The 12,760-nt window shown below is 33.0% G+C and overlaps 1 protein-coding gene across 1 annotated transcript; it reads right to left on the bottom strand.

The window, feature by feature from the left end:
* Positions 1 to 216: 216 nt before the first annotated feature.
* On the bottom strand, positions 217 to 7,111 carry LOC121240406 (putative tRNA pseudouridine synthase). Its single transcript, XM_041137857.1, has 8 exons — positions 6,805 to 7,111; positions 6,676 to 6,711; positions 6,283 to 6,395; positions 6,010 to 6,158; positions 5,257 to 5,401; positions 4,301 to 4,756; positions 2,105 to 2,540; positions 217 to 846 (listed from the first exon to the last, which is right to left on the bottom strand). The coding sequence occupies exons 1-7, from the start codon at positions 7,031 to 7,033 to the stop codon at positions 2,112 to 2,114; spliced, it is 1,557 nt and encodes a 518-aa protein (XP_040993791.1). The 5' UTR covers positions 7,034 to 7,111; the 3' UTR covers positions 217 to 846; positions 2,105 to 2,111.
* Between the last annotated feature and the right edge of the window lie 5,649 nt (positions 7,112 to 12,760).

Here is a 12,760-nt window from a genome sequence, read left to right as displayed (position 1 = left end):
ACATTACGATCGTGGGGAGTGACTTCTTGATTCGGAACCTGTCTAAGTCGACCATGACCTCTACCACCAGCCATATAAACTGATGATAATTTACTTCAGGAAAACGCTACAGCTCTAATGCCAACTGATGCTGGAACAAAATAGAAGATTATTCTGATAGCTAGTTAAACAACGGAAGTTAAATATTGAGATTGAGAAAATTCGCAAACAGAGATAAACTCTGAGATTGAGGTTTTACTATGAAAATAAATCAATCCTTCCCTTTTCTGAAGCCCACAAGCCTTAAATAGCTAACGAAAAATGAAAAATTTATAATTAAGACCAACAATAGAATACGGAATAAGATAATTATGACTAAGATTTAGCCTAAAAATCCGAAACAAAATCATTATTAAAGATAAACATTACCATAAAAGAGAATTAACCAAAAATGAAAAAGTTGACTAAAATAGTCGTTTCGGAGGTAAAAATGCTGATTTTGGGGTTGAAAAGGGGCCCATCAGGCGAAGCATGGTGACCTTGATGTGCGCACTGAAGAGAACTTTCCGGATTGGGGTCATATGGGCGATTCTGACACCTGTAGCCAAAGTAATCGTTAAAATGCGGATGTCGCCACTTCTCCTTGCCCAACCAATTAAGAGATAAGTTTCCTCACCCAAACAAGAGATAAGTCTCATCAACCAAGTCTTTATCTCTTCCCGCCTACTTAAGTCTCCTCGCTCAAATCTACCGTTTCTCGCCCAAATCTTCCACTTCTCATCCAAATCCACCGCCTCTCGCCCAAATCCTAGGAATACCCATCAATGGGCCTAGATCCTCCTGCATCAGATATCCGGGTCCATATTCTTGAAGGTTATTGATTAGATGTATACAAACATGGTTTAGACTACTATATTTTCCATGCAAGTAATGCTACAATTGAAGATGGTTTAAGTGAAGTTTGAATAGTGAGTTGAAATAAGATAAAAGTTAAAAGTTGAATAAAATATTATTTTTTAATATTATTATTGTTTTGAAATTTGAAAAAGTTGAATTATTTATTATATTTTGTGTGAAAATTTAGAAAAGTTGTAATTATTAGATGAGATGAGTTAAGATCAACTCTCAATAATATACCGATTGATGTGACACGTTTGAAGTGGATTTATAAGCCAACCATTTAAAATAAAATATATCAACTAATTTAACTGAAACGATGAACTGCAAGATAAAGAACAGCATTAGTACTCTCCTCATCGCTCATTGTAGGGCCATTTTCAGATGTCTAACGTTAAGCAAGTGCTCGTATTTATTGTTGTTTTTATTATTTTGAGGTACAGTTATCGTGAACCACTCAATTTGGTAACTTGACTAATGAGACCCCATTTGGATGCTAACCACTCCATGTGTATTCAAGAGGGCCACACGCAGAGACCTGATTAAATATGAAAATGCCATGGCAGTCAATGTTGAATTTGTGGCCCTAATTAAAGGTTAATCAGTCGCTATTAATCTTTGATTTCAGTTCTCTAGGGGTATTTAATTATTTGGAGACTAGTGGGGTTACATCTTCATACCTTACTTTGGTGGCAAATAATGAAAAACCATCTTCATGCATTTAATTTCAGCAGCCATGAGTATTATATATGCAAATTGACAATAGGACAAAAGCCGAGGGATCATGATGATGGTTTGTTTGGATTTTGTTAAAGTTTTAATACGCGGTAAGGGTGAATAGAGAAGTATAAAAGATCATGTTAAAAAACCAACTTTATCAGTAAATGAACCCAAATCCTTCCCCAAAAAAATACCCAAATTCATCAAAAAATACCCCCCCCAACATGACCTTGTAAAGGCTCTTTCCTGTCATTATCCCAAACAATTTCAGACTATTAGAATTCTGCTGATCATTCAGTTTTTGGCGAAACAACAGAAGCACCCATCAAGTTGTAAGGTGGTAAGTACCGATCAAAAAATAGTTGTGATGTGGTAAGTATTGGGCGGAGGTGAGGAAAAAATGAGGCTTTGACTGGTGACTAGTTTAGCCCAATTATTTATAATCGAGTAAGATAACCTACTTCTAGGAAAACTAATGTCACATTAAATCTGATGAGCAGTAATTTACCTTGGTCTCATTGATTTCTGGCTGATGCGACAGTGGCACTAATCTGAAACTTTCCCTTCCACAATTTCCAAGCTTTCCTGACTTCATCCAATTGTACATCAGGGATGCTTGTATGCTCATCCAATTTTTCAACCCATTCTTTCCAAGGAGAACCAAAAGGATCCAATAACTTTGAGACTTCAGGCAACATTACAGAGGTGTAGAAATCGTCAACTGCCATCAAAACTTCTTCTGACTCAACTATAGTCAGCATTTCAGGCCTCGTTACATCTCCAGGTCTTTTTCTCAGAGAGAAACTGTTTCCCCTCAAAATCAGAACTTCGGATGGGGCAAGGGGTAGAACGATCCGTGAGAACTTGGAAAGTGACAACATTAGAATATCTCTGGGAAGTAAGTTGCGCTTTACTGCCACGGCAGTCCCAACCATTTTGCGGATCTATGGAAAAGACTGATGTTAAAAGATTGTGGAATGAATTAGTATGACAAAGGGACCACATTAGCTATAATCTGATTGCAAATTTCTTCACCAAGTACAAGGCAACCAAAAGATAGCTATAACTCAACTGATTAAAATTAACACCGGGAAAAAATATCTGAATTATATGGCATGTAAAGTGGAGAGGGAAAAGTGTCCATGCAGGGCCACAACCATTATCAGATGCTGGCAGAACACTTGGGCCAGAAAGATCATGCATTATAGTCTATCAATAACGTAATTCTAGAACATAATGGTTCAACATAGTACTTATTAAATGGATTTCCAGAAGCACCTTTGTTGACACCAGGAGGAAGTTTCTATGAAGGCTTATTTTATATATTTTCCTGAAGAAGAATAGCAGTTGGAAAGATAATTGATAAGTTGCACTTTCGCCATATGAATACCTACTTATATATCCTCAACAAGGAAAGATTTGAGTAGACGAGCAATTAGTTATCTACATATGTGAGTTATTTTGAAATCGAAGGTACTGCAAAGGGTAGAACGATCCGTGAGAACTTGGAACATTAGAATTTCTCTGGGGAGTAAGTTGTGCTTTACTGCGACGGCAGTCCCAACCATTTTGCAGATCTATGGAAAAGACTGATGTTAAAAGATTGTGGAATGAATTAGTATGACAAACGGACCACATTAGCTAATCTGATTGCAAATTTCTTCACCAAGTACAAGGCAACCAAAGGATAGCAATAACTCAACTGATTAAAATTAACTCCGGGAAAAAAGATCTGAATTATATGGCATGTAAAGTGGAGAGGGAAAAGTGTCCATGCAGGGCCACAACCATTATCAGATGCTGGCAGAACACTTGGGCCAGAAAGATCATGCATTATAGTCTATCAACAACGTAATTCTAGAACATAATGGTTCAACATAGTACTTATTAAATGGATTTCCAAAAGCACCTTTGTTGACACCAGGAGGAAGTTTCTATGAAGGCTTATTTTATATATTTTCCTGAAGAAGAATAGCAGTTGGAAAGATAATCGATAACTTGCACTTTCGCCACATCAGTACCTACTTATATATCCTCAACAAGGAAAGATTTGAGTAGACGAGCAATTAGTTATCTACATATGTGAGTTATTTTGAAATCGAAGGTACTGCATGGAAAAAATAATTACTGAAACCTTTTGAGTTTAAGGTATTGCATGTAAAACTAAGTGTAAACACCTAATTCAGCCTCCGCAAAATTTAAGAAGTTGCAGTAAGTCCCTAAATAATATACAATTTACAATTGATTCCTTTCTCTAGACTGACTAATAGAAATTGATGGTGTCATATCAATTTCTAATAAGACAGTTGATGCGACAAACGGAAGCCGGCTTAAACATTGACGCACTTACCAACCTAAGGAAAGAGATGATGAGTCTGTTAGCAATGATATTTTTGCTTTTAAAGTTTTGTTTTATTGAACTAAAAAAACTAAACGAAATTGGAACTCCTTGTATACTGATAGTTGCTTGCTTAAAATTAAGTACCTAGCATTTATCATGAGAGATATGCATATACTCCCTATAGAAGTCACCATCACCTTAAGTTGCACCCTCATGTAATTAAAGTAAGTGTTATGTCTACAGTTCCATGTGTGTTCTTCTGCATTAAAATTCTTTTAGGATCTGAAATAATGACCGAACGCCATGTAAAAATGTATCAAAAACAAACAAACTATTGCCCTTGATTATATTGCAAAGACTTACTTGATGTAGCATGAAAGATTCTCCCCATATAGAAAGCTCAACATAAGGAAATCCAAGTGATTTCTCCAGTTTTCCGCAAGAACAGCGAATAATCTTTCTGAAGTGGGAAGCACCTATCCTGTCAATCTTATCAGGTTCATGCAGCCATCTTGCACGAACAGCGAAATTGGTAGTGTGAGTCTTCAGACCATTTTCATGCTTATCACCAGTGTCAGATAAGCATTCATGAGAACTGCTGGATTCTGAAGAATTTTTGCTCATCCTCTCAACATGTAACGTAGCCGCTCCATCAATCCCAAAATCTTCTTCTGCGTCACTTTCCTCGCACTCAGAGATTGATGCCTCACTGGATGAGTTTGCTCTTGAAGGTACATTGCCAGTTCCAAGTGATTGTTTGGTACGAAACTGTTCCCTGTACTTGGACCGTACTGTATAATTGTGGAAAGGATATTCTCCCTACAAATGGCATTCCTAAAATATAAAAATTGGTGTACAAGTAACCCCTAGCACATGGAAAAATAGACGGTACCTATAGACCATAATCACCATAGACTATTCTTCATAAAGGCCTGATCAAGAGGGTCATAATAAATCATACAGAATCAGCGTTCTGAGCTGGTCCTAAAAGAAGGCTTAGAGAATTCTTATATGAAGAGATATTCAATATTACTGAATAGAAGACCATTGACATTTTCTTCCTCCGATTCATCATGCTTATTTTCACCATCCAAAAGTATTAACACCAGGTCATTCATATGAGAGGATCTGAAACTAAGTTAAAAGCACATTAGCTTGCCTATGAGCAGGATGTAGAGTGTAGCAAATAAAATAGGAGCCTGAGACCGGATTGAGTCAATAAAAGGTCATGCAAAGATAACATACACTCCACAACCAGTGGAGAAATGACAAATTTACACTACTAGAGGAGAAAGAAAGAAATGACAAATGGACCACACCTCAAAAGCATTTAATATATGATTGAAGTCTAACAGATGATGATCAACTTCAGCTGTGCTGAAGTGACTTTTGATTCCAATAATTTCAGCGGGAATGAGATAAGAATACTTCCGGAGATTACACTCCCTTCTAGGATCAAAGCTCCTATAATACAGAAACAAGTGAACCAAACCAGATTAGAATGCAAAATGGAAGAGTAGAACAGAGGTGTGAAACCAAACTTCATGTCATGAGTAACTCAACAAATCACAGACTTCAGGTTAATCAAAACTGTTTCTATTCTTTCCACAAACAATGAGAAATGCAACTCTAACTATACAGACAACATTCCCAAGGCCTGAACAATAACAGTCAACAATATGGCCTTCATCTAATAATGAACTATAATGATGTTTGCAAAACTCTTTTCTTTGTCTTCACTAAACAAACTCTCTTTCTCCCATTTTAAATAAGGCATGATGAGAATTGCAATTTTTTTTAATAGTTGCAAAAATGTAATCGACTCAGTTTGGCTAGTTTGCGATTAATTAGTAGCCTAAAGCAAGTCTAATGAGGAAATCATTAATTCATTCATTATATATGCTTACCCAATTCATATCTGCAATAAGTGAAACAAAGTGATTTTTTCAAGTAAAAGCAGCACATGCTCATTTTCTTCTCCATCATCAAGAAACCAGAAATCCTCCATTCTTAGTATTACCATCCATTGGATTCCTATTAGGAGGAAAAACAACAAAAATTCAGGGTCTCACCTCTGTGAGGGTAAAATGCTAAAGACTTTAATATTTTTAGGAAGATAATAGTTGATGTGATTTCCAAGAGCCATGCCACAAGGGTCTTCTTTCCATGCATTTTCAGGAATTTCCATTTTCAAAGATATGGTTGTTGCCAACGAGTGAACCTAAAACATACGAATCACCACAAACATCCAAAAAATTATAAATCAGAACCTCGTGTCGCACACAGGAAAATTATAAATACAATACAAAACAAACTAGCAGCAGAAACTAGTTAATATAAGTTACTCCTTTATCGGTACGGCTACTTCTCGCCCATGAGATTTTCTGGAGATTCCCAAAATTACTCTCACGGATCCCACCGGCCTTAAAAATGGCCATTTCCAATTCTTCTTCGATAGCTACATGTCAAAGATTGTAACACCTATTTAGAAAGAACCCCTCCCCGCTAGTTGGAGCCAATTGAAGTAGCATATGTAGTGCATAGAAAATGTCATTAAAATAACTTAAAGAACAAACACAACATGATTGCACAATATTATTGCCCAAAATTCATGCATCAAGAAAACAAAATCCCAACAGGGATGTTTCATATTATTATTTCCAATGTGTACATATATTGCTCAGTAGAATATTAGGCAATTACAAACTAGAAAACTGAAATGAAATGAAGTATCTTACTGGATAATGAGTGTTCATCTCGTTGCATTTGTAGACCTGAAAGATATATAGCAGAAACGTCCAATGTATAAATCAAATTAACATGTTTGGAGGAAAAGTTTCAAAGAAAGAGAACATAAAGGAAGTAACCTCGATAAGCGGTTCCCACATATCCGACCCGCAAGACCACCTTCTTTTTCCGGAAAGGTTCCCATTTGTGAGTGAAGGATGGAGATGAAGAAGAGGAAGAGGAAGAGAAGCCAGAGCAGTAGGGTAAAAGGGGGAATGTTGGGATTCTGAAAAGCCAGGAATTTTTTGTTGGGTTGGGGTTTTTTATGAGAAATGGAGAGAGCGGGAAACGAAGAAAGGAGACGGCCATGTGAGCGTCTGCAGAGCTGATGTTGATGAGCGTCTTCGGAAGGGGTGGCCGTACGTGGAACCCAGTGGGTAATAAAGCCGACAGCACTTTCGTTAAATTAGTTAAAAGTTAAATTAATTGAATATTTAGTTATTAAAGAGTAAAATATGTTAATAATAAATTAATTAAATTTAAAATATTTAAAATTTAGTTACAGTAATTTTTAAATTTTTTTTAAATTTAAAAGTTATTGTATATATATTAAATATATATTTTATTAATTATTTCTCTATCTCTTTCTTTTTATCGCATATTTTATAACAATTGATATATTAATTTCAGTTAGTGATATATTAATTTAATAAGAATATGATTATTAATTAATATATAATAGGTAAAATAAAATAAATTAGTAATTTAAAAAATTAAATATTTTTGAAATTATTAATTATTCATTATTATATAATGAATAAATATAATTTAATATAGAAATTTGATATGAATAACTAAAATCAAATTCATCTTATATTATTTTATTGTTATGTAATGAAAAAATAGTTATTCCAATGTGGAGATTTATATGAATGGAATAGCAAAAAGTCAAATTTCTCTTACATTCATAAAAAAATGTTCTTTAACTTTAGTCAATCCAATAAGAGTGCTCTTAAAATACTTTGAGTTTGAAATTTTTATTTATTCTTTATTTGAATTCGACCCGTTAAACTAAATTCTTAACTTGAACTTGAACTCGAGCTCGTCCTACAAACGAGCTCGACTCGAGTCGAGCTCAATTTGAATTTTTTATTTTTTTAAATAAAATTTAAGAACTGATAAATTAAATAAATAAAAAATCTAATATTGAATTTATACAATTAACAAGTAGAACCTCTATTAAATTATAAGATTTTAAAATTTTATAAATAATTAATATCTAACTAGTTGATATTTATCCATAAAAACAATATATTATATGCCTACATATATTATTAATACATACACATAATATGATATCATATATCTATTTCATCAACTAATTATATCTAACTATTTGATTCCTACATACTAGTATATGAAATTATTAAATTTTATTGACTAATTATTGTACAAATAACAAAATATAACTATGAAGTATATTCAATATATAAACACAATTAATTAGGTTACATATTATATATTTAATTATAACAGTGTTATGCTTATTATTAGCTAATACATATATTTGTATATATATACATAGGTGTATGTATATATTTATCAATATATGAATGGTTTATTCGAATTGAGCTAACAAGTCAAGTCGAGCATAAACGAGCGGATTTTAACAAGCCTTAGTCAAGTCGAGTCGAGTTTTGTCGAGTCTAAATCATTTACTAATCAAGCGGGTATTTATTTTCATGGGTAAATTTTTTTTTATGAGTTGAGTTTGATTTGAATTTAACCAAGCGAATATTGGACAAGCTATCAATTAGACTGATTCATTTATAGTCCTAAAAGCGAGGAAATTATTAGCGGTGCTTTGAAACATCAGAAACGACTACCGTTTAGAATGTTAAAGTTCTCTATACTTCCTTACCCCAATTTTTTTTTTTGTACATATAATTCATATTCCTTTCTTAAATTTTCAATAAATATCAATTTAGTGGAATATAAAAATAAATCCAAAAAAGTAAAATTATGAATTTAACATTTATAGAGTGCAAATGAATTGAATTTAAGCGAGTAATGTGCGATAACTTTTCAATAAATATTTTTATTTGAACACAAATCGAGTTTGAATGTATTTACTTTTTATCACAAGTTGTTCATTTATTTTTCAAACAAAATCGAATTTTTCACTAGTTACTTAATTTTGAGAAAATAAATTATTTATATCATGTCTTATAACTTTACATCATTTTATCATTAGTGTCAAAATAGAAATTCATATTTTACTTTAAAGGCAATGAGAAATGCTATTAGCCCCTTTTTAACTATCATCTTTTTTTTTTCAGTAGTTTAACAATCATTTTTTGTGGTTTCAAATGATTTGAAAATATTTATTGTTTTCATTTATTTGTCAATCATTTAAATCATATCATGAGAAGATGAAACATACTAATTAATCAAAAATAGAAACTTATAACGTATCTATCCATAATATACCAATTTTCTAATGTACCACTTGGCCATTTTGATATGAATAGTATTTTTCAAATATGACAGATGTGATTGAGAATAATAAAATTTAAAATGAAAAAATAATGTAAGTTAATGAACTATACATTGATGATTTTGGATCACTTAAATTTCCGCCTAAGTTTAAATTTAAAATAAAAAAGTATAAAAAATTTATAATATTTGCTAAACATTCAGTATTTTCTAAAAGGATTAGTTGCAAATGCAAACAATGCGTAAGTTTTTGCCATTTTGCAAAGAGCTACATCAATTTTCACTAGGGGTGTACACAAATCGAAGAAATCGATTGTAATTGCCTTAGACAGGCTGCTGGAGCACTGAACCACCTGCTGCAGCATTGAACCTGCCGAAACCAGCGTAAAACCGATTAGCCGATAGCAAAATTATGTCAAAACCGTCGTCAGCCGATTTGGTCCCAATTTGAAGCTGAACCTACAAATTATATATTTTTTAAGATTATATATATACACACACGATTCTGTTTCACTTAAGTGAGTGAAACAACGTTATTTTGGAATGTCAGTTTGAAAAAATATATAAATGAAACGGCGTCGTTTCAACCTAGGGTTTAAACACCCCCTCCCCTCTCTTTTCTTCTCGACTTCGACTTCCCTCTTCTTCTTAGACTCTAACGCAGCAACGGCTATCCCTCTTCACTCCAGTCTCCCCTTCCAATAACGGTGCAATGCATGTCAACTGTGACTCCGTCGAGTCTGTCCCCCTAAGCTCATCGTCGTCCCATTCCTTCATCCCTCAGCTGTCAAGTCTGTGTGTTAACCCCACCCCACCCCAACCCACAGTCACCGCCGCACACCGGTGATTTTCTTGAGCTGAGATTTTGTTCTCACTCGAGTCATTGACTCGCTTCAGAATTCGCATACTGGTCTTGAGGTAGAGTCTTTTTTTTTTTTTTTTTTTTTAATGTATTCGGTTTTGTCATTTTGATGTGTTTAATTTATCATCATATCAATTATGAATTTATGTTATATATTATTTGTTGTTTAAATTATTTTTGTGTATATACAGGGATAGAAAAAATTTTGGATAAAAAAATTGGATTGTGAATTTCAAGTGTAAACAGTAATCCGCGACCCATTGTGAGTGTTCTTGTTAGATCAAATCATTAAATTATTAACTTAAATTATTAACTTGTGTGCTGATTTAATATTGTGTTGTAAAACTGTTTTGGTTCTTGAAATAAATTGTGAGGTTGTGAGTGAACTAAAATTTAAATTAGAATCTTAAACTTGTGATGTTTGTCATGTTACAAACTAACTGTTATGTAATTGACAAATTGTGTTCATGTTTGTTCTTTGCTTGTTTTAATTTGTTGTGCTTCACTACTTTTTAATTAATTATGTATTTAATTTTTTACATGTTAGATAGATTATTCGTCAAGTCCAATTGATCATCTTGATTTGAGTGAACAAACAATTAATTTGCAAGGATTGCATGAGACTTGTTAGCCATGCATGTTTCCACGATTGCATCAGAGTCAGCATTTAGTATGGAAGGTCGTGTACTTTATCATTTTCGGAGTTCGTTAGTTCTGAGAACTGTTGAGACACTTATTTGTACTTAAAATTGGGGTCGACATCTATGAACGCCAATTGATATTCTAAATTTCATGGATAATGGGGAGAGTTTTGTAATAAAATCTAGTAATAGTTCTCTTATTCCATATTCATTTACTCTTATAAATTAATTTAATTTCTTTTTTATTATCCAAATTTATTAATATTTGATGTTTTAATCTTATTAATGTTTCTAAAAAGAGTTAGGAGTACAATTAGGCGTCACAATTATTGAAGACTGAAAACTTCTTGAGAATCTATTTGGAATCTTGGATATTGAAGATTTAGCACAATTTGATTCAAGAACTATTGTTCCTTACTTGCTTAAGACAATTTGTTTTGGTCTATAATGTGTATTAAACATCTAATGGAGTTATTTATTTATTTATTTATTTTTAGTTATCTAGTGATTAGTATATAAGTAGGATATATTTAGTAGTTACTAGCTAGTAATAGTATAAATGACATTAAAATTAAAATGAAATTGAATATTTAAAATAAATTTTAAAATTTCAGCAAAAAAAAGCCCAAAATGTTAATGATTTTAAATAATGAATTGAATCCAAAAAAGGACTAGCTCAAACTGGCCAGCATCGAGAAACTGACTGTTATATAATAGTTGTATAAATTAATTATGTAATTTTTATCCAAAGGGTCATCATTGACCATATATATAATGAAATTATTTAATATTTATTAACTATATATAAAATGTTAAAGAGATCATTTAATTTTAATTTTACTAATTTAATTAATTTTTTGTATTAATTTTTATGTCAAAAAAAGAAAAAAGAAGAAAAAATGTTCATGGACCAAATTGATCGACAACTAACGGTCCAGTCCAGCAAAAATAATGGATCAAAATTTTTAGTCTGTGACCTCCGAACTAGACGGATTACACCCCTAGGAGAGGAAAAAGAGAGCTTCGTATAATGAATAATGAGTGTGGTAGTTAAGAATATGCATTGCTAATTAGTTCTGTTTGTTGACCACATTGAAGGGGGCCAACAAATTTCTGCGTGATTGCCTCTTTCGTTTTTCTGCTGCCTCTTTTAATTTTTGGAAGGGAGAGTCGATCATCCGAGTCAACATATATTAATATGGTTATGCAGAAAAGTTTTCAGCGTGATATTAGCCATTAGGTGAGAATCAGGATAGCTAGTTTTCATTAATGTGACATTAAATGTGATTCTGGATATATAGCCTTTGAAAATTCAATAGATGATCTGCCTGCAACTATATACATATATTTTGAATTATTCCTAAAAGACTGATTCATGATTTTCTGAATTACGTACCAAACATTGACAATTGGTTGAAACCTTGAAGCTTAGCTATAAGGGTTGTGTTGGGCTGTAGTTCTGGCTTTCCATCGGAGCTAGACTGCATGTAATGCACTAATATTAATATTGTTTGCCTGTGGTGAAGCAGTTGCCAAAATATTCGAACACCTTTGGTCGCCGGTCGGCGTCTGCGGCAGTAGTGACAACCAAAGATGGAGGTATTTAAGCAGTTGCAAAAATATTCGCACACCTTTGGTGCTCATGAAAATAAAATTTGAGTGGGTGGCGATGGCATTGTGGCAATATGAGTACTACAGGCGACGAAGTGGGATTTCAAAATAATTTGGACTCTAATTGCCGAAATTGATCAAATATAGTGATTATTGAGAGTATTTGCGACGATTTTGAGCGTTGGAAAAACCTTTTTTTTCTTGTAGTGAGGTCATGTCTATTTGTTATTGGGTGGTGTAAAGCTAGACTTTCCACTACATTTGAACAAAAATGCATTCATCCTGTTTGACAAATTTTAATGGAGTGTGCTATTTGATCTTCTACGGTGGTTGGGAGTGCGATCATGTGTTAGTTTTGATAGTTTTTAAGTATAACGCGTAAAAATACATGATAACTTAGAAATGAAAAGCGTATGCGTTGTTTCATTTTGAATGTAAATGGTGGAAGGGTGACCATGAGTTGGTACTTCCTACTAGATATTGTTA

Source organism: Juglans microcarpa x Juglans regia, chromosome 7S, assembly GCF_004785595.1.
Source record: "Juglans microcarpa x Juglans regia isolate MS1-56 chromosome 7S, Jm3101_v1.0, whole genome shotgun sequence".
Lineage (NCBI taxonomy): Eukaryota > Viridiplantae > Streptophyta > Magnoliopsida > Fagales > Juglandaceae > Juglans > Juglans microcarpa x Juglans regia.
This window is presented reverse-complemented; position numbering and strand designations above follow the sequence as displayed.